This window comes from Xenopus tropicalis, chromosome 10 (genome assembly GCF_000004195.4).
Source record: "Xenopus tropicalis strain Nigerian chromosome 10, UCB_Xtro_10.0, whole genome shotgun sequence".
Taxonomy (NCBI): Eukaryota; Metazoa; Chordata; class Amphibia; order Anura; family Pipidae; genus Xenopus; species Xenopus tropicalis.
Window position 1 is genome coordinate 43,157,377 of NC_030686.2, and position 23,151 is coordinate 43,180,527.

At 43.2% G+C, this 23,151-nt stretch overlaps 1 protein-coding gene across 5 annotated transcripts; it reads right to left on the bottom strand.

Annotated features, from left to right (window-relative positions):
• Nucleotides 1-748: 748 nt before the first annotated feature.
• Nucleotides 749-22,639, bottom strand: acss2.1 (acyl-CoA synthetase short chain family member 2, gene 1). 5 transcript variants are annotated; one of them, XM_012952646.3, is made up of 21 exons: nt 22,573-22,639; nt 22,134-22,238; nt 21,731-21,858; nt 19,402-19,597; nt 16,217-16,308; nt 15,661-15,764; nt 13,937-14,009; nt 13,167-13,242; nt 12,520-12,634; nt 10,724-10,762; nt 8,690-8,827; nt 7,709-7,879; nt 7,101-7,234; nt 6,523-6,655; nt 6,296-6,352; nt 5,504-5,584; nt 5,207-5,315; nt 4,392-4,460; nt 3,470-3,646; nt 2,760-2,834; nt 749-1,250 (listed from the first exon to the last, which is right to left on the bottom strand). In XM_012952646.3, the coding sequence occupies exons 3-21, from the start codon at nt 21,840-21,842 to the stop codon at nt 1,123-1,125; spliced, it is 2,079 nt and encodes a 692-aa protein (XP_012808100.1). In that variant the 5' UTR covers nt 21,843-21,858; nt 22,134-22,238; nt 22,573-22,639; the 3' UTR covers nt 749-1,122. The 5 variants fall into 5 exon arrangements, with proteins under 5 accessions (XP_012808100.1, XP_004918553.1, XP_004918555.1 ...); XM_004918496.4 differs by having other exon boundaries at nt 22,348-22,623; XM_004918498.4 differs by lacking the exon at nt 22,134-22,238 and having other exon boundaries at nt 22,573-22,629.
• Between the last annotated feature and the right edge of the window lie 512 nt (nt 22,640-23,151).

Here is a 23,151-nt window from a genome sequence, read left to right on the forward strand (position 1 = left end):
AATGGCACAGATCCTATCTGATCCCCATTGTAAGCAGCAGTCCTGCCCTGCTTTATGGCTGAGATTCTAGCTATCTGTATAACAGAGCATTCTGTCACAGTGGCACAGATCCTATCTGATCCCCATTGTAAGCAGCAGTCCTGCCCTGCTTTATGGCTGAGATTCTAGCTATCTGTATAACAGAGCATTCTGTCACAGTGGCACAGATCCTATCTGATCCCCCCCATTGTAAGCAGCAGTCCTGCCCTGCTTTATGGCTGAGATTCTAGCTATCTGTATAACAGAGCATTCTGTCACAGTGGCACAGATCCTATCTGATCCCCCCATTGTAAGCAGCAGTCCTGCCCTGCTTTATGGCTGAGATTCTAGCTATCTGTATAACAGAGCATTCTGTCACAGTGGCACAGATCCCATCTGATCCCCCCCCCCCATTGTAAGCAGCAGTCCTGCCCTGCTTTATGGCAGAGAAATAGGTCACAACAGGCACAGATCCTGTTATACAGATAGCTAGAATCTCAGCCATAAAGCAGGGCAGGACTGCTGCTTACAATGGGGGGATCAGATAGGATCTGTGCCACTGTGACAGAATGCTCTGTTATACAGATAGCTAGAATCTCAGCCATAAAGCAGGGCAGGACTGCTGCTTACAATGGGGGGGGATCAGATAGGATCTGTGCCACTGTGACAGACAGCAATGACCATATTACACCCCCCACCCAGTCATCCAATTAAAGAAAAAAATCAGGGAGAAGTTTGACAAGCGCAGTGTAACCTACCAATGTGCAATTGTATTCTCACATAGTGTGGAAAGGATATGTTTGCACATTACAGGTTATACCCGCACCCCCTTATTTTATCTTGTCAGCTACTGTGAACTACAATTCCCAGCATTCCAAACATAAAGTTGTTGAGAATTCAAATAGCTGCAGTTCTTTGCAGCATGAGGAGTGCACTTTAGTAATGTAGTTACAATGTACAACACAGACCTAATCTGAACAGAACACATACACACACACACAGCCCAATGACAGACAGAAATGTATAAGGCCAGGGTACCTATACCCTCCCCTTTGGGACACATGGGTGACATTACATTCTCTCAGAGTTGTGTTCATTGGGCTCCTACTGCACAGTTTTACACCTGTTCTCAAATAACTGTTGTATGACTGTACTATCGGCTAGTGTGGAAATGTCTCCCAGGTCACGGTCATTTTTGGCAATCTTCCTTAGTACCCGCCGCATGATTTTACCTGTAGTCAGAAAAAGAGAAATGCAAGAGAAATTATCTTTGAACTTATATTTATAGATATGGGTTAGGAGCTGTCATATGGTGTCCTTTAGAGAGTATGGCATATTGTATTGACAGAACAATTCTTCTCTGTATATTTGTATTTATACATATGGGTAGGAGGTGCCACAGTGTTTCCCTTAGACAGTACAGTATGAGGGTACAGCTTATTGTGTGCCCAGAACATTCCTTCCCTGTATATTTGTATTTATACATATGGGTTGGGGGTGCCATAGTGTTTCCCTTAGACAGTACAGTATGGAGGTACAGCTTATTGTGTGCCCAGAACATTCCTTCTCTGTATATTTGTATTTATACATATGGGAGGGGGGTGCCATAGTGTTTCCCTTAGACAGTACAGTATGGGGGTACAGCTTATTGTGTGCCCAGAACATTCCTTCTCTGTATATTTGTATTTATACATATGGGTAGGGGGTGCCATAGTGTTTCCCTTAGACAGTACAGTATGGGGGTACAGATTACTGTGTGCCCAGAACATTCCTTCTCTGTATATTTGTATTTATACATATGGGTAGGGGGTGCCATAGTGTTTCCCTTAGACAGTACAGTATGGGGGTACAGCTTATTGTGTGCCCAGAACATTCCTTCCCTGTATATTTGTATTTATACATATGGGTAGGAGGTGCCATAGTGTTTCCCTTAGACAGTACAGTATGGGGGTACAGCTTATTGTGTGCCCAGAACATTCCTTCTCTGTATATTTGTATTTATACACATGGGTTCCTTATAGTTCTGCACCTTGCCTGCATGTTTCCCCACAGACCGCTATCATAATCCCCTATCACCATAATCACTGTATAGGTATGTATTTCCTTTTAGGTATTTTTTCAAGCAAATGAACTAAACCCTGGAAATCTCCTTCTGCCATTCTTATTAACTACAGCTGTTCTTATTTGTTGCCGACTGCCCTCTGGTGCCAGGCTGCATTATTTTCAACTTTCATTGGATATTTAATTATCCACTGCCTTTTAGTTTATGGTATGATCCGACTGGCTCACCCTCTGATTGGTTCTGTATGCATAGCAATAGCCTTAGCTTTAATATTTTATGCTGTCCTTTTGTTATTTTTATACTTAAATAGATTTAAAGAAGCGGTTTACACCTAAAAACACTATAATGGGCACAATAAATAGGTCTTGTGTTGAAATTACATTACATCATTTGTTTATATGTAAAAAAATATCCAAATTTTCCTGTTTTTTTTCACCGGTATAAAGAGCTAATTTGAAAGTTTTGAACAAACAAACCTCTCCCTTCTCTAATTAGCAGCCTTTGAGCGACTCATTATCAGGGGCTTCTCAGTGGACTGATAATTAATGAGTCTTATTAACTCATCTGATGTTCCAGTTTAGTACTAGACACTGGGGACAGAAAAGCTGGTGTGGAATAGGAAGGTACAACACACAACATTCATTTTTCTAGGTGACACCTCTACAAAAGGGTAACTTACCTGAGCGTGTTTTGGGGAGCCCAGGGGCATTCTGGATATAATCCGGAGTGGCAATGGGTCCAATCTTTTCCCTAACTGGAAAAATCAGTGAATGATCAGTGTAAATAAGAAATAAGATTATAAGAAGCTGATGCAAGATTTAGGCTTTAAAATCATGTATCCCATAATATCTGAAGTGAATCTATCAATGGATTAATCAGAATTCACCGATAAGACACAAAAATGTGCATTATGGAGGTTTCAAGGCAAGCCACCATGTCCCTTGTAGCCAACAAAGCAATGAGATCTTACTCCATAACTGCAACTGGCTTTACTTTATAAGATCGCCTCATTTGACGAGGTCGCCAAGCAAGTAGATCTTTCCCAGATATCAGGCAGATCTGATCGTTTGGCCCTAGGACCACACAATCGGATCACAATGACAGGTATACAGGCCACTGGGGTGATGAACACATCAATGAATCAATGTGGCCCTCAGTCCAAGGGGAAGTCGAACCTGCCTTATTGACATCTGGCTGATATTTGGCCAGATATCGGTCGGGTAGTCCAATGAGAGGGCCCCATACATGGGCAGATAAGCTACAATGTCTGTGCAAGGAGAACATTGGTGCAGGTTATGGTTTGGGTCCCCCTTTGACGCTCTATGGGTTCCCCAGTGGCTCTTTTAATTGGTTCTTGTGTGGCACAGAGGATCAGGATTAAATAGTTACCCAGTTTCTTCAGCTGGTCGACAAGCGTGCTGGTGAACTCGTGTCCATCCCTTAGAGTGACAAAGCAGTACAGGCACTCCCCTTTCACTGGGTGCGGATGGCTCACCACGGCCGCCTCAGCTATGGACGAGTGTTCTACAAGCGCAGACTCCACCTCTGCTGTGCTCAGCAGGTGGCCTAGAGATAAGATTAAAACCAGAGATTTTACGAAGACAGCCAAAATGTAAATTGTTAAATTTAGTAACCTCCAGTCATTGGTAGACAGAGCAATGAGCATGGCGGACAAAGCGTTAGCTCCCCATACGTCTCCATACCCTGTAATTGATTCCCAGCTTTATTCCTTCTTGATGGACTAATGAGACTCAAGTCATTAGGAGACACAGCAATGAGCAAGAAGGCTGTAATGTTAGTGCCTCATACATTTCCATACCCTGCAGTAATCCCCAATTCTCTTCTTGCTTTATAGACTAAATAACCTCCAGCCATTAGCAGACAGAGCAAAGAGCAGGGCGGCCTTTCTGTTAGCACCTCATTCATCTCCATACCCTGCACCTAAACCCTAACTATCTTGCTTGATGGACTAACTAACCTCCAGTCAGTAGTAAACATGACAAAGAGCAAGAAGGCCAAACTGTTAGCTCCTAGCATTCTATATACTAGAGAATAGTCTCAGATTTAATGGTAATGGTCTTTTTTCCCTTATGATCCCAGCTGGTTGTGACTCACAGTGAGTGAATCTACATTCAGTATTGTTAGCTGCAGGACTAGAGCTGCACAAGCGGCTGGTGATTGTAAACAGAAAATCATAAAGGTTGGCTTATTGCTACTCACTGATGGTATAATAGTCACAGTCATGGTTCATTAAACCAGTTGGTCAGTACTGGGTGTAATTATATTAGTCAGAATAGAACTGTATTCTTACCAGAAACATTGAGCATGTCGTCAATTCGCCCTGTGATCCAGTAATACCCGTCTTTATCCCTTCTGCATCCTGTAGGAAGTAAGGTATTTTATACAATGTGACAACCAAAACGATTTGGGTTCTTTAACACTCACATAGCGTGAAATAAAATATTTCTGTTATTTAACGTTAAGCTTTAATCTTACTCTCCCCTACGCTTACAATGAGACAAGTTCACATTAGTTCTCCCCCAGATACTAGTATATCCAGAATCTCTTGTATATGGATGTATTATTAGAACATAAGTAAGAAATGCAGGAAGCAATGTAGAATTGTTCGGAAAAGTTATTCAGCAACATAATTATAACTAGATATTATTTTACATTCTATTTGGTCTTCGCTCTATTCCACCCCCTCCTTCCAGGTTACCCCGAGTCAAAAATAGTAGCTAAAAATGGGTGCAAAATGAATTAACTGTAGTAAATCACTTGTTTTTATGCTTATACCACAGTGGAAATTCAAGAATAATAATTGGGGTCTGGAGTTTCCCAGATAAGGGGAATTATCATTCTGTGTTAAACTAAAGGTGGCTATACATGGGTCAGTAAAAGACATGCATGGGGCCCTCAGATGGGCCTACCCAACCGGCATCCACAACCACAAGGTGGGCATATTGGGGAAAGATTTGCTTGCCAAAGATCTGCTTGCCAAACAAGCGGATCTTTCAATTTATCATCAGCTTAATGGCAAAAATACAGTGTAAAAAGGCCTCAGTGTAATGTGGAGATTGTTATAAATAAATCAGTAAAATTGATTTTGTTGAGATACAAACTTACCATCGCCTGTTACATAGTAACCTGGAAATTTCTTAAAATATGTGGTCTCAAACCGTTCCTGGTTTCCATACACGGTACGCATTAGTGCCGGCCATGGCTGTTTAAATACCTAAGAGAGAATTTTACATTAGTGTATGGTTGGAGATATTTAGAAAGTAACTTAGGGTAAAAGTATTTGATAACATTTACACAGCCCTGTGGCAAAGGCTATATCATATCTAGATATATAGGAATAGATATGTTACCGAGGACAAAACAAGAGCAGCAGAGAGTTGCAGTCATAGGGCTATCACTTACCAGGTACCCTTCAGCTTCGCCCTCAAGTTCCTCTCCAGATTCATCTAAAATTGCTGGAACAACTCCAAAAAATGGGAACGTCTTGAAAAGAAAATAAGGAATGAAGGAATAAGGGAAATTTGTATATAAGATTGTTATATTAAAGAATAAGTAAACTTTTTTTTTTTTTTTTTTTTTTTTTTAAATCTCTAAAATTACTCTGTACAGCCCCCAGAATAACATACCTTTCTCCCTGCATCCAGATTTATTTCGTTTCTCTATTACAGTCAGTTCAGTTACAGCTCTTTTACAGACTTTCTTGTCTAACATGAATCTCCTCCCCTTTTTCTTTCTGAGTCCTCTTCTATCACACTATGAAGACCCCAAAAAGTGCCTACTGGGCATGCTTACTGCCTCTGCTGCAATCAAAATCAACCAGGTATACACAGTAGGCACCTGTCTGACGTCATCATAGTTGAAGGGAAGGAGGGCTCAGAAAGTAAAAGGGGTGGAGCTTCACGCTACACAAGGAAGTCAGTAAAAAAGCTGCAGTTCAGCTGCTTGTAATAGAGAAAGGAAGAAATAAAGAGAAAGGTATGTTATTTGGGGGACTGTTTAGAGTAATTTTCATTTATAATAAGAGTAACATTCTGTTTCAGTGCAGGAAATGTCCTCTTTGGTTTGCTATTGCAAGGACTAACGCAACATTACCATTAATATCAATATATAATATCAATCAAAAGCTCCTTCCTAGGCACATGTACACAGAGGGACAAAAGGAGCACACACAGAGTACAGCAGATGGGAACTTACAGCTGAGCCCGGTTTGGCTGTGGTAGCTCCCGGCAGTGGAGTAAGAACATGTCCTCCCTGCATAGAAACACAAGAGAAAATCACAATTACATCTCAATCCAGAGCAGCGCTATGTACCTTTCCTTTCTCTGCTGCACATCAATCTTCCCTTTTTCTTCTGCATGCAGCACCTTGTGTTGTATCCTTCTCCCTCATTTAGAACATTCTTTCTACTCACTCCTACTTACCGTCTCAGTCTGCCAGAACGTATCCACAATTGGGCATCTCTTATCCCCCACAACGTTGTAATACCAGAGCCAAGCCTCTGGATTAATTGGCTCTCCCACTGTGCCTAGAACCTTTAGTGACTTCCTGCTGTACCTGTAAGGCAAAAGGAGAGAAAGAAAATTAAGTCAACAAGACTTCTGCGTCATTTTAAAGAAACAATAACATCAAGAGGTGAAATTAATCAAAATATTATGTACTATTGCCCTGCAATGCAAGAGTTGTGTGTTTGCTTCAGAAACCCTACTATAATTTATATAGATGCTGTTGTGTAGCCATGGGGGTAGCAATTTAAAATAAAATTGAAATAATTGAATATAATGGATAAGCTCTGTAAAACACCATTGCATTATACTGAGCTTATCTGAACCTTTTCTCTTTTTCCAGCTTGAATGGCTGCCCCCATGGCTACACGGCAGCTTATTTATACAAACTATATAAGTGTTTCCAAAGCAAACACCACCACTTTTACCAGTGTAGACCAAACATTTAATTTTTTGTTGTTACTGTTCCTTTAAGCGTGGTTCCTTTGTGTGCTTACCTTTTTACTGGCTCCTCCCCATACTTCATGAGCAGGCGGATGGCGGTAGGTGCCGTGTAGAATTTGCTCACGTTATACTTATCAATGATTTGCCACATTCTGGAGATATCTGGGTATATTGGAAGACCTTCAAACTGGAGGCAAAAAGAAAGGTGGAAACGTGTTGGATTTCTGTTCCTATACTAAACATGGTTTAAGGCAGTGATCCCCAACCAAGTGGCTCGTGGGCAACATGTTTCTAACCAGCCCTTTGGGGTTGGTCCCAGTGGCCTCAAAGTAGGTGCCATTTTTATATTTCAGGCTTGGAGACAAGTTTTGGAAAAACAGACACACAGCAGAGCCTCCTGCAGGCCAGCAGTATCTATTGGGCTATGCAATAGCCAATCACAGCCCTTATTTGGCACCCCCAAAGAACTTATTTCATGCTTGTGTAGCTTCCCAACACTTTTTACATCTGGTTGAGGTTCACAAGTAAAAAAGGTTGGAGATCCCTGGCTTAAGTTATGACTGTTCACTTTAAAGATAGAGGAGTGCTAAAGGGATATTGAAGTGGAAAATATACTGGTAGGAGTAAGTTAGAAAGACAGAGGACTTAGTAAAACACTTACTAAAACACTGGTGGCCCCATTGGCAAGTGGTCCGTAGGTGAGGTAGGAATGTCCAGTGATCCACCCTATGTCAGCTGTGCACCAGTACACATCGTCAGGGTGGTAATCAAACACATACTTGAATGTAGTTGCAGTGTAGATCATGTAGCCGCCTACAGTGTGCACCACTCCCTATGGAGGAACATGTTGATAGATATGAGGCATTGGATGACATATCAGATATAGAAGGGTGAGAAACTGTAGCTATGTAATGAGCACCGCTACTTTTTTGGATTCTATTGGCTAGCAGGCTATAAATGAAGAACAAATCCCCTATTATATATTGTTCTGAAGATATAAAAGGGCCCTTCGTAACAGACATGGTAAAGCTGTCAGACGGATAAGTAGGGCATGGAAAGTTATAATGCTGTCTAAGAGAGATATGGGCAATTATTCTTTCTCTGTCAACGCTGGGCAGATATGGGCAGATTTAGGCACATACAATGCCTGTCAGAGCTTCTGCAACATTAGGCGGATCAGAACAGATGTTTTCTCTGCTGGTGTTTTTATGCCACTCGAGAAAATAATTAATACTCCAGAAGAGAGAGAAAACACATTTTAACCCATGTAACTGGAAAGTATTAGATGAGTCCAGGCGTGGGGAGTATGATCCACCTAAGGTAGAGAATTTTGCTTCTAACATCTCTGGGAAAGACCATTATTGCTTTGGTTGCAGGCAGAACAACAGGCATCTGGTCCGTGGGAACGTGCTGTACTGTACCTATATTCAAACTGATCAAATAAGAACTGGCAGCCACTCTCCATTGAGCTGACAATGGGCCCATGTACCAAGGCCACAGCAACAGGCTGCCTGATTGATATCAATGCTTAGTCAATTAGTTATTGAGAAGGCTGGAAAAATCCTGCTGGGTGAGCTCTACATAGCACTGCAGCAAAACCCAATCCAAACCATTCAGACACTGGCATTCTGCTCAGATTCACCTTAGGCTTGCCTGTAGATCCGCTGGTATAGAGAATAAATAACTCGTCTTCGCTATCACACCACTCCGGCTCACACTCCACGCTCGCGTCCTTTATTAGTTCGTGCCACCACATATCCACCGATGGCTTCCAGTTGATCTGCAAAAAAAGAAAAAAATTAGAGTTAACCATCTCAATTGCCAGGTAAATGCATTGGTTTATCCCAATAACAACACTTTTAAAATCAAGGGAGATATTTCAGAGAATCAAATCTCCAGGTTCTGTATTCAGTAGTAGGCCAGCCTGAAACCTGAGGGCCCCTATAAGTAGCTGCAATCTTATTGGTGCAGGCTAGGGTAGGATGGAGTTTTAGAATATAACACTTTGGCCTCTTACACCTTCCCAGCTAAACCTACCTCTGCTATCTACTTAACTTCAGGTCTGGAGCGGGATTCAAAATAGGCCCTGGCATTCCAAGTACCCAGAGGGCCAAACAGCCCCCCCCCAGCCCAATAAATAGTGACTGACTATGGCATCTTACAGCAGCCCCTCTGGCATTTGCCTGAACCCACAGATTGCCAGTCTGGGCCTGGGTCCTGGCATTCCAAGTACCCAGAGGCACAAACAGCCCCCCCAGCCCAATAAATAGTGACTGTCTATGGCACCTTACAGCAGCCCCTCTGGCATTTGCCTGAACCCACAGTCTGCCAGTCCAGTCCTGGCTAACTTGTATGGAGTTCTAGTCACTGCTATCCTCAACATTTACTATCTTTAAAATAAAAGTTGATGATTTTAAGAAGCACATTCAGCACAGGGTCAAGCAGCAGCTGGAAAGCCAGGCAGCGTACATGATTATCTCCCTACATACAAGATCTAGAAGTAGAGAGAAGATTATGACATCACCCTTATTCTGAAATATTTGGCTGCTGGGTGATGGTTTAAGGACCAAGGAGGCAGATTTTGCTGTGTTTTGTGCATAACCACCTTAAAAAAGGAACATTTTTATATTTTATAAGCATCATAAAAGTTCATGGAGGGCTAAGATTGGCTATTAGGCAGCCTCTATGCACCCTATCAGCTTACAGGGGGCTTTATTTGGTAGGAAATCTTGTTTTTATTCAACCAAAACTTGCCCCCAAGTCAGGAATTCAAAAATAACTCCCTGGTTTGGGGGCACTGAGAGCAACATCCAAGGGGTTGGGGAGCAACATGTTGCCCCTGAGCCACTGGTTGGGGATCACTGTTCTATGTCTATGGTGGGCTGTATTTGTTCCTGATTTTGAGAATTCTGCATGAAACTCCAATGGTAACCAATCAATGGCCTCTCTAAGAATATCCTGCCCACTTGCATGACATCACTCTATATGATGTCACTGAATCAATGAAAGAAAAAACAAGGAAAAAAGGCTAATATGACACAATGCGGACCCTGCCCAGTGCCACCCTGTGTGTGCAGTAACAAACAATGCCCCTGTTAATCTGGCTGACTACTTTGAGACTCAAATAAAATGTAACAGTAGTCTCCTGTCCTCAGCCTGCCTTCTCCCAATCCCACAATTCCCTGCACAGATGATGTCAATAAGTAAAGGAACATCACAGGGCAATGCATTCTGGGTAATGTCGTTCCTGCATGCTGGCTGTAATCTGTGGAGAAGTTGTTACAATTTTTAACACCAATGTTTTAGTCCCTCCTCCCCTGCCAGGATTTCAAATGATGCAGAAGGAGAAGAACTGTTTTGCCGCTGGATTTCAGCATATAAATATGGTATTTATTCAGACTTTTTGTAGGAACAGATTACAGGGATAGGGATATTAGGGGGATTTCTGTGTTGTGTGGGGCTCTTTAACAAATTTTGGTTGAGAAGCAGGAGTTCCCCTTTAAAAGGTGCAAACCAGGAGCTGCCCTGTGCATGGCAACATGATAAGACCTGACACAGACAGACATACAGACAGAGGCTGTGCTGTTAGTTTGAGAAGAGAGGCTGGAGATTATTAACAAACAAATAGTGCTGACTTCAAAGACAGGAGGGGGCTATGGTTACACATTAAATATACCTGTGGATGAGATCTCTTTGGTTTCTCCTGCTTTTTTCCCTGTTAAAAACCCAAACACAGTGGGATTGAGTTGCCCAATAAATAAAAGAAAACATAAAATGTGTGATTAGTGATGCGCAGGTAGACCCCCAACACGGTGGGTTTACCCACAGGTCGGACAGTTTGCCTCTGCAGGGGTGGGGGGCAGTAGCGTAACTATAGCGGAAGCAGACCTTGCAGTAACAGGGAAGCCCGGACCATGGGTTCTGCATCCTCTATAGCTGAAAAGAAGTGCCCCCTTCCCCTGCTGCTCTTCTACCTGTCAGCGGGGAGGGGGGCGCCGGTGAACAGGGACAGGGCCGCACATCTATGCGCCGGGCCAAAGATTTTTTTTTTTGCAGGGGGGGCCGGTGCAAGCTAGTTACGCTACTGGGGGTAGCTACTGGTTTGTATATGCATGCCTGCTGCCTCCGAAGAAGTCAGAGGATGGGGGGGGTTATATAAATGATCATGGAGAGGCAGGTGGGGTCAGTCTCGAGCTGGTGGGGGTTGAATAAATTCTGACCCGTGCATCACTAAAAGACATGAATTGTTACTGTAATGGGACTGCCACTTAAGGCAATGACCACACAAAGACGATTCAACCGGTTGAGAATCAGCCCCATGTGGCTTACGCATTAGCTCTCCTTTAAAGGGGGCCTGTCACCCTAAGAAATAATTCCAATTTCTTTTCTATTGTGTTTGTTGAGCAAAATTAACTTACTATATATTAACATACTATATAAATGATATAAATCTTGTTTCCTTCAGTCTTGGAAATACACAATCACAGCAAGCAGGCAGCTGCCATTTTGTGGCCACTGTTATTAAGACAAGCTTTGTATAACCCTAAATCTTGTGTATGTGCCAGAATGGGGGGCCTGATGCCCGTGCACAGGTTACACCATAAGATGGTGAGAAGGGAGGGGGAATGTGAGTGCTGAATGGAAAGTTTAAGTAACTGTCTGTCCCGCCCTCTATGCCTGAGGCATAGAGGCGGGGCAGGCAGTATATGATTGACAGCTGGGAGTTTTAAATGCATTCATAATGGGTTTGAATGTGTTTAATATAAAAATTAATTTTGGTTTCATGTTTAATTTGAAAAGGACTTTTATTATACAGCTTTTTATGTCTGGGTGATAGGTCCACTTTAAAGCAACTTTCAGTTGGTCTTCACTTTTTATTTCTTTGCGGTTTAAAAATCATTTACCCTCCTGCTTTGCCTGTTTCCATCTATGTGGTTACTATGGTCAATGCCCACATCCTCTACAATTCCCTACATCATTAGCCTGCGATGGAGAATTCTGGAGGTAAGTAGAGCAGCGCCTGTAGTTACAAGGTTACTAAACACTGTTTTACGACAGACTTGCACATATTACATTTGGGTGTCACAGCCCAAAATAAGATATTAATTATGTGCCTTATTTTAATGACCATTGTCTATTGATATAAAACATACCGAACCACCAACAGATTCCAGCACAAGCCAAAGATCTGGCAAACAGCATGGCGGAGTGCAAGAAGAAAATATAAAGTTTTTACTGCTATGAGTACTTTCCCTTTAAGCAGGTTATCCAGAAGAATCACACCTTCTGCAATGATGGACACAGGGTGATTTATTTTGCCCATGGGAAGTCTGTGCTACCCGCAGGTGACAAACTGCCCAGTATGCCCTTGCCCTATATGATCATTTGTTTATTTGTCTCAATGGTGATGGTTCTTTTGCCATAGTGCTCAAGTTTTTACTGTTGCCCGGGGAAAGGTGTGTTTATCTTTACCTGGAGGTCGGGACACTGTCTCTTGCAAGGAGGGGAGATTTTGCTGGGTCCATCACTGACAATCTCATCTCTGCCAAGGTGTTTCAGTACAATGCACTTACTCAGAGGATAGTTCCTGGAAAGATAAAATACATGATAATCTCGTTGCTGACATTGTACTTTATAAAGGTTTGGACTGGGCCGGCGGGACAGCGGGAAAAACCCTGCCAACCCAGAACTGATCTCTGCTGGAAAGCATCAGCGCGTTCCAGCTGGCATCCCTCTTCCGATTGTGCAGAGTTAAGTATAAGCTATGTGCGCTAGGGTGGGGGGTGGCAGTGGTCACGTGGTGGGGGCCACTAGGGTAGCAGACACGGTGGGCCCCGTACACACCCCAGTCCGACCTCATCTTTACATCATGTGACTTAGATTTAGTTTCAGCCTACAGTAGTACTAATAGAACCTCTAGTGGCATTTATGTGCCCAAAGGGAACTCACAGCCCAAGTGCAGAAAGGCACCAAGGTCAGTGTCCAGCAAACATGACCCTTTGTCAGGAAATGCCAACTTTTTTGTGGCAGGCCAGGTCCCCTGCACTTACTAAGCCTATGATAGATAACCAGAGTCGTGCTTAATCCTTAGGCAGGAATAAACAAACTGAGCCACTTACTTTTCTGCACATTTCTTTAGCGCTTCATCTGCAATCGACTTCAAGTTTATTAATTTGTCCCCACGGAAGAAACCATCTGTTAAAAAGACAGGTGAGCAGTTTGTTTAAAGCCAAAGTGGGACATCAGTTTCACTGGTTTTACATCTTTATACAGAAAGTAACCACTATATTGTTTGCTGCAGGTAAATCTGAAAATTTCTAAAAACCACAGGCTCATTCCCTTCCCTGCAAGAGGAAATAATGTTTTTCCACCGTCAGTATCATATGTTATTGGGGTTACATATTTATATATAAAATAAGCACTATACTGTTTGCTGCAGTTAAATCTGAAAATTTCTAAAAACCACAATTGCCCTATCGATTATTTGTGGTCACTGTATGACTGTCTATAGGGGAATATGTGTTCTCATGTATACTCAAACTGCGACAGTAGTCGCCTGTCCCCATAATGCCTTCAGCCTGCATCCTCCCAATCCCATAATTCCCTGCACACAGGATGTCAATAAGGAAAGAAACATCACAGTGCAATGCATTGTGGGTTATGTAGTTCCTGCATGCTGTCTGTAAGCTGAATTTGTAACATCAGTGTTTTAGTCCCTCCTCCCCTGCCAGGATTTCAAATGATGCAGAAAGAGAAGAACTGTTTTGCAGCTGGATTTCAGCATATAAAAATGGTATTTATTCAGACTTTTTGAAGGAATAGATTACAGGGATAGGTATATTAGGGGTGTTAACTAATTCGGAAGCCCGAGTTCAGGGGCTGCTGTTACCTGCTGTGATGAGTAGAGTGCAGTTGGAATCTAGGATCCGCTCACACAGCGACTCGGAGGAAAACCCTGCAAACTGACAGCAAATCAAGTCCATTAAAAACATATATAAATCTGCCTCAGTGCTTGTCTCAGCTGTGGCATTCTCCATATACTTCCACAAAACATAATCCTGTGCGGAACCACTTATTAAAACCCAGCTGGACCCATGGCTTGCAACATACAACTTGCTGATTTTAACCAGCTTGGACTTGCAACTGCCTTATCCGCGACCCGCCGACCATCACTGAAGGAGTGGTCACACTAAAAGTTAGTTTAAAAGGTGAACTACCCCTTTAAACAGGAAGTGCTGTTACTGCAGACCGGAAGTGATCAGAAATAGGCAGGAGTAGAAAGAAACATTTAAAAATAAGTTTAAATCAGTAAAAACAGATGATAGAAATAATATAAAATAACAAATATAAAAAAGATCTGCACCCTGCAGACTCGCATCTATACCCACACCCAAAAACCCTGCCAGCAACATGCAGGGCACCTGCTTTTTTGTAGGTAACCCGCTGGTTCCCAGCCTGCTGCAGGACAACATCCAGAGTTCCTAGGTCATTATGACTATCCTAATAATACTAAATATACCATCTAAGGTGAATATGGCAGTTTCTACAGCAGTTTAAAATACATATGCACAGAGACGGAATGTCAAAAGACATGTAAACCCCTTTAGGAAGCAGCATCCCCTCAATCACTCAGGATTTCTTCTCCTCCTCTAACCCACTTGCTCTTGCCCTTGGAAATTTACTTTGGCTGTTGGCTACTGAGCATGCTCAGTTCTTCTCAACTCAGGTTACTAGACACACTCTACCAGTCCAGCAGCCAATGAAGGGATGGTATAGCTGGTTTCCACAGAAACTCTGCTCTAGCTGTGCACTCTACCGGAGAAACATGTTTTATTCTCCTAATCTTTAATCTCCTCATCTTCTTCAGAGCTCATCTTAACCATTACAGTGCTCAGTCCAAGCAGGACTTTTTATCAAAGTAAGTTCTGCCTGTGTAAAGGTGGCCATACACGGGCACATTGTAGCTGCTTATTTGGGTCCTTGAGACTGATTCGGCAGCTATACTGCCCGTGTATGGGCACCCCTGACAGGCCTACCAGACAGAGATTTGGGCAAAAATTGTCCCGATTTCGATTGGGCAGGTTTGATATTCTGTCGGATCGGGGATCACATCAGATCACTGATGTGGTCCTCAGTTCGACAGCGCCTATGCCTTTGGTTCAATTCAATCATTTGGCTCTGGGCCAAATGACCGAATTAGCCCAATATCGTCCACCTTAGGTGGGCATATGGAGAGAAGATCTGCTCATTTGATGACCTTGCCAAACGAATGGATCTTACAGTATATGGCCATCTTTCGGTTGCATTCTTGATTGCGTGAATGATTTAAAGCGCACTTGTGTGGTTTACAGATATAAATGTTACTGATTATGTCAGTGGGAAAATGGCTGCTGGGTAAAAACTGCAAAAATTGTTTTAGGTAAATGTGATGGTGAACGGAGGGATACATGCAGTGCAAATGGTGTTGTTTGGGTGGGGGAGATGTGCTACATGGTAGCAAAATGTAGGGTTTACATGTCCTTTAAGCACACAATAAACTTCTAATAACAAAACGATTTCCCATTGAGGTGTGTGAGCAAATTCCTAGCCGGCATTCCTCGCTACTAAACTCACCACTATGGAGTGGATAGCCCCAATTCTGGCACAAGCCAACATTGCCACCACCAGCTCAATCACCATGGGCATGTAGATGGAGACACGGTCGCCTTTCTTGATTCCTGGAGAGACAGAAAAATATCCAGGTATCATACAGGTTGGGCACGTTACCCATTCCTAATTCTACTTCCACTAGAGCGATAAGGACAGCTAGATATGGACCACTATCAAAATGTTCCCTTCCCCTGATTTTGCCCCTCCCACCAAGTGCTGGGGCTAATCCAATAATTGTGGGCATGGTCAAAAAGTCTTCATGGAAAGGCTCCAGCTAAAAATCACAGGTATTGTTTTCAGCCAATGGGATTTTTCAACTGACTCGTATAGTACCTAAGCAAGTCCAGGTATCAGGTATAGATCTTGAAGATGATCATTTCGAGCACCCGTATGGGTCAATGGACCGTGTATGGACACCTTTATGCCTCCAAATGCATTTTTCTTCCCATTCTACACATTCCCATATTTCTGTATTGATGCTAAATGTAGAAAGTGACCCTTAATACGTCCCATTCCTCACCTTGGCCACGTAGGACATTGGCAAACTGACAGACCTTCCTGAGAAGTTCCGAATATGTGATCGACATGGAATCTCCAGGCTCATTCCCTTCCCTGCAAGAGGAAATAATGTTTTTCCGCCGTCAGTATCATATGTTATTGGGGTTACATATTTATATAGATTTATATAGAAAATAAGCACTATACTGTTTGCTGCAGTTAAATCTGAAAATTTCTAAAAACCACAATTGCCCTATTGATTATTTGTGGTCACTATATGACTGTCTATATGGGAATATGTGTTCTCATGTATACTCATACTGTACTGTCTAAGGGAAACACTATGGCACCTCCTACCCATATGTATAAATACAAATATACAGAGAAGGAATGTTCTGGGCACACAATAAGCTGTACCCCCATACTGTACTGTCTAAGGGAAACACTATGGCACCTCCTACCCATATGTATAAATACAAATATACAGAGAAGGAATGTTCTGGGCACACAATAAGCTGTACCCCCATACTGTACTGTCTAAGGGAAACACTATGGCACCTCCTACCCATATGTATAAATACAAATATACAGAGAAGGAATGTTCTGGGCACACAGTAAACTATACCATATACTGTATGTCTAAGGAAAAGAACACCAAGCCATAAAGAGATTTCATTCAGGGAAAGGAACTGATCTGGATCACTTCTGGCCAGCACAAGATTTCGAGCAGGTCATGTTGTGAGTAACATGTCACCCTGCCAGTATCCCAACTGATATGGAAATGTATGATCCCCCGGAAACACAGATCAAGACTTGCAGGATCCTGACCAATAACACTATGTCCTTGTCTGCTGCTCAATGTCACACTCACATTGCCCATGCAGGAACACTGGCACCTCTCTGTGCTATGAACAGGCAGTTACATTTATTCCAGCCGCATTGTATAAAACCAAATAAACCAGCCTTTAACACTTGCTAAATTCCACTTGAGAGGGAGGAGCCAACCTGCTGCCCTAGGCCAGTGAATATCTGGATCATCACATACCCACGGTGGGAACTGCCATATGGTCTATGTTACTCCTAGCAGGAATGCCTCTGTCTGTAACTGCCATTCCACTCTAACAACATGAAGCTTGTGAACAGATCTTATTAAAGTGCCATAAGCCTTAATCAAAGGGAGCTGTTTTATCTCTCAGTCACAATTCCATACACTTTCCTCTGCTGCCTGTGTTAATTATAATAAAACACAGATTTCACAACAGATTTCTGGCAAGCAATGTAACAGCACCATGGTGTATCCTCCTACTGCTAATTTCTATGTAAGTATTTTTTTAATAACATGGTAACACAGCTCTAGTAAATTAGGTGGAGGTGTATTTTCTGATCCTTTGCACCCTGTGTAACAGCAGCAATGGGTTCCTCAGGTCCCTGATTTTAAAAGCCCCAGTTCTAGGCATCTGAAGTGACCCTGTTGGATACCCTGTTGAACCCACAGATTGCCAGTCTGGGCCTGGGTCCTGGCATTCCAAGTACCCAGAGGCCCAAACAGCCCCCCCAGCCCAATAAATAGTGACTGTCTATGGCATCTTACAGCAGCCCCTCTGGCATTTGCCTGAACCCACAGATTGCCAGTCTGGGCCTGGGTCCTGTCATTCCAAGTACCCAGAGGCCCAAACAGCCCCCCCAGCCCAATAAATAGTGAGTGTCTATGGCATCTTACAGCAGCCCCTCTGGCATTTGCCTGAACCCACAGATTGCCAGTCTGGGTCTGGGCCTGGGTCCTGGCATTCCAAGTACACAGAGGCCCAAACAGCCCCCCCCCAGCCCAATAAATAGTGACTGTCTGTGGCACCTTACAGCAGCCCCTCTGGCATTTGCCTGAACCCACAGATTGCCAGTCTGGGCCTGGGCCCTGGCATTCCAAGTACCCAGAGGCCCAAACAACCCCCCCAGCCCAATAAATAGTGACTGTCTATGGCATCTTACAACAGCCCCTCTGGCATTTGCCAGAACCCACAGATTGACAGTCCCGGCACATAGGCATTATATCTGCACAATGGATCTGTGCAGAAACACAAGATTGTGCCTGTAGATTACAGTTGAGCTTATAAAATAAATGTGCAAAATATGCTACATGTCTAGTCACCTATAGCAACCAATGGGCAGCTAGCCTGGCTAATTTTTTAAAAGCAAACATCTCATAGGTTAATATGGGTTACTGCACAAAAAGCAGTGGTTAGATTTTCAGCTGCAGGTTGAACACTGAAAGCTATCTGATAGGTTGCCATGAGTTACTGCCCAAGTGTGAATGTGCCCAGTGTTCATAAATGACCCCCACATTAGTGCAGCGCTATGTCTGTAGGATACAGATACAGTCCAATGTGTAGCTGGCTGCAAAATGCTAATCACCAACTGGTTGCTATGGGTTACTGCCCAGGTGCAAATTTGCCCAGTGTTTATAAATGAGCTCCCATGTCTCTGTGCAGAGATGGCGCAGAGCTGTGTCTGTAGGATACAGATACAGTCCAATGTGTAGCTGGCTGCAAAATGCTAATCATCAACTGGTTGCTATGGGTTACTGCCCAGGTGCAAATTTGCCCAGTGTTTATAAATGAGCTCCCATGTCTCTGTGCAGATATGGTGCAGAGCTGTGTCTGTAGGATACAGTGTCTCTGCAGATATAGGGCAGGGCTGTGTCTGTCAGCTATAATTTATCTTTATACTGGAGATGCGGTTTAATTTGATTAGCCGAATGAGGCTGAAGGATTGCAGTAATTGAATTGGAGTCTTGCGTCACTCTCATGGCAAGGTCTCACTGATTGGAACTAACAAATATACCTAGTCACAAGAATGAAATACGGTTGGGCCCATTAGGAAGATTGATCTCCTTTCTATGTCAGCCAGGCAGTCTGCTGCAAGGGCACACACTCCTCCCAGGCAACAGGCGGCATTTAGATACACTTCAATACACCCTTCCAGATCCACTCGCTTAAGTGCCCAGGATTGAAAGTTAATGAATGGTGAAGCAGTATGGCACCTCACACCCATAATTAAACACATAGACTAATAAAGCTTTCTATGCAGAATAATGTATTTTACTATATATGTATAGTCTGTGAACTGAATATGGCAAATAGTATGGCAGCAATCCTGAACACAAGGGATTTGTAAGCTGCATAGTAATGTTATATAACTGGGACTATTTACCAGTAAAAGGCAATCTTGTCCCCAAGCTTCTTGTCTTGGACGTTTCTGTCTAGGACATTGTAGCAGATGTTGGTGACCCCTCCTTTCATCCATTCAATAAAAATCTTCCCTTTTGTGACGTCAAAGTTGTACCGGAGAAAGGGCTGGGCCGGCGGCACGCGCCAATGGAACTCATTCGCTATCTCGCCCCAGAATTCTGCGGAAGAAAATGGAACAATTAACGTTTTCTCTCCCCAAAAACTGAGAATAAGAATCTGCACTGGGATCAAGGCACAATTTCCACTTGCACCTATGAATGTAAATTTAATTTCATCTTAGGGTGAAATTTGGGGTGAGTGCTTATTTGTGCCCTGGGTACCCCTGGAACTATAGCAGTGTGACTGTTACCCCAATGTTTCTATATATCTGTAACCTTGTTATGGGCTAAGGGGGCCCAGCCTGAAGGCCAGTTAGGGGGAGATTTGGGGTGAGTGCTTATTTGTGCCCTAGGTACCCCTGGAACTATAGCAGGGTGACTGTTACCCCAATGTTTCTATATATCTGTAACCTTGTTATGGGCTAAGGGGGCCCAGCCTGAAGGCCAGTTAGGGGGGGATTTGGGGTGAGTGCTTATTTGTGCCCTGGGTACCCCTGTAACTATAGCAGGGTAAAGGCTACAACAGTGTCTATATGTGCCACTGTGACAAAATGCTCTGTTATAGAGATAGCTAGAATTTCAGCCATAAAGCAGGGCAGGACTGCTGCTTACAATGGGGGGATCAGATAGGATCTGTGCCACTGTGACAGAATGCTCTGTTATACAGATAGCTAGAATCTCAGCCATAAAGCAGGGCAGGACTGCTGCTTACAATGGGGGGATCAGATAGGATCTGTACCACTGTGACAGAATGCTCTGTTATACAGATAGCTAGAATCTCAGCCATAAAGCAGGGCAGGACTGCACTGTGAAAGAAAAGAAGACAGCATAACTATTTGATTAAACTTTGCATGCACAAAAGTAATCATGTTTTTCAGAATTTTATCCAATAATGAAAATTCACTACTCAAGGAAAGTGTTACCATCCTTTATACTGTCACTCTCAGTCTACTTACAAAATGTTTATGTATATAACAAGAGTATCAGTTTTCCTGATTTACCAACAAGCAAATTGTTCACTGGTTCAGTACCGGAATGGTAACTATTATGCAACCAGCAATGTTGATTCCTACCTGTGCTTTATTTTGACTAAAACAAGGAAGTGCCTGGATGAATATTGCTTAGTCAAAATATAAAGAGGTGAAACAGGATCTAAAAGCCATTGGGTTAACAAGACTCCAATTCTCTTCAATGGAAAGATTTTGTGACAAAATACCTTATGTGCTATTCCCCTTGAGAATGAAGGAAAATATATGGAACCTCCCAAGGACCTGCGTGACCAATACCTGGCTAAAAATCACCAGACTGGGCAGTTTTTAAAATCTAAAATCTTGTCGGTGGAGGTCTGTGTGACTGTGATAGGGGTCTCAGACTGTAAGCTCCACTGGGACAGGGAGTGATGTAAATAATACATAAAGTTGCAAAACAATTGTGTGTTTATGGGCACAACACAGATATAGAAACATTGGGGTAACAGTCACCCTGCTATAGTTCCAGGGGTACCCAGGGCACAAATAAGCACTCACCCCAAATCTCCCCCTAACTGGCCTTCAGGCTGGGCCCCCTTAGCCCATAACAAGGTTACAGATATATTGAAACATTTGGGTAACAGTCACCCTGCTATAGTTCCAGGGGTACCCAGGGCACAAATAAGCACTCACCCCAAATCCCCCCCCTAACTGGCCTTCAGGCTGGGCCCCCTTAGCCCATAACAAGGTTACAGATATATAGAAACATTGGGGTAACAGTCACCCTGCTATAGTTCCAGGGGTACCCAGGGCACAAATAAGCACTCACCCCAAATCCCCCCTAACTGGCCTTTAGGCTGGGCCCCCTTAGCCCATAACAAGGTTACAGATATATAGAAACATTGGGGTAACAGTCACCCTGCTATAGTTCCAGGGGTACCCAGGGCACAAATAAGCACTCACCCCAAATCCCCCCCTAACTGGCCTTCAGGCTGGGCCCCCTTAGCCCATAACAAGGTTACAGATATATAGAAACATTGGGGTAACAGTCACCCTGCTATAGTTCCGGGGGTACCCAGGGCACAAATAAGCACTCACCCCAAATCCCCCCCTAACTGGCCTTCAGGCTGGGCCCCCTTAGCCCATAACAAGGTTACAGATATATAGAAACATTGGGGTAACAGTCACCCTGCTATAGTTCCAGGGGTACCCAGGGCACACTTACCATCAGGGTGTCGTATTGATCTCTCATACAGCTCCTGGTATCTCGCATATGATGGGATGTGGGCAGCAGCTGAGACCTCCGGGGCAGGAGGGAATACCCCAGGGGAGGACATATCAGGCACAAAACTCCTGCAATAATCAGAGAAAAAAAATAGTTATAAAAGAGGTTAAAGTGGGAAAGAAACTGTTTAAAGCAACACATTGGGAAAAGGCACGCACAGGGATGCATATATATAATGATGGTGAAAACATAACCACTAATACTACATTCAATCACAGACCAACAAACTTGAGATTTCAAGTTTCTCCTGTTTCAGAACTACAACTCCCATCATCCTTAGCCAAACAACATTAAAGTAAAAAAATACTTGTTAAACACATACAGAAACAATAACACAACTTACACTGGGAAAAAATATAATGAAACGGTCTCCCGTTATAATGCAATTCCCGGAAAAAAAGTTTAACGCCAACGAATACACAAATGGTTTTCCTGGTTTTTGTAGAAACTGTACATACAGGTAAAAAAAAAATGGCAGAATGGGAAATCAATTAAGAAAAACAAAACAACTAATTATTAAAAATCCAGAGGATCACAAGAATGCTGGTTAAAATAACCTAGTAATGAACTTTGCTGGAGCTTTAGTGCTGGAAGCATGGGAGAGAAGGGGGTCCTGCCAAACTGAGCAAACAGCAGCAAAATCAATGAGACTTTATGACATTGCCTTGAGTTAGAGAAAAGGCTTGGTTTCAGCTTAGGAAGCAAATGAAATGAAAAGCAGAGCCAGGAAAGGCAACGTCCCCCCGTGTTCCTGCAGCAGCCAGTGTCCTCTGCTCACAGACCTGTTGTGTCACACAGGCAGCCTATGGGAGCTGTGCGCTCCGCTGCTTCCTCATACGCTGACCGTGTAAGGGAGGCGTGGCCATGGTGCCCCTGTCTCTCACACACAGGAAGAGAGGCACTGGCTGTTACTTCCTTGGCGCGCCACCTGCCGGCCGGAGGAGCGCATAAGCACTCGGCTGTAGAAAGCGGGTTTTCCCTGTGCTTATAGAAATAATAACGCTGCATTGATTAAAACCAAATCAGCAACGAGCTTTTACTCGTCATTTGTGTGTGTATAAATATATATACGGGAAACTTGATTCTTGAAATGTTTTTTTCCTCATTAATATATATATACTTATAAAAAAATAAGTGTATATATATTTCTTCCAATGAAACTCTTCATTACCCAATGGCTATCCTAACAAGGCCCCATAATATATTACTTGACAAAAGGAATCATTTTGGCCTAATCATAGGCCTATGTAACTAGATGTTACTGGGCCTCAGAGCAAATCCAGTATAGGGCACTATACGTTGTTGAGCTATTCCATATCCCGCTTTCTGCAGGACGGTCCCGGTTTTAATAGCGCATCCCG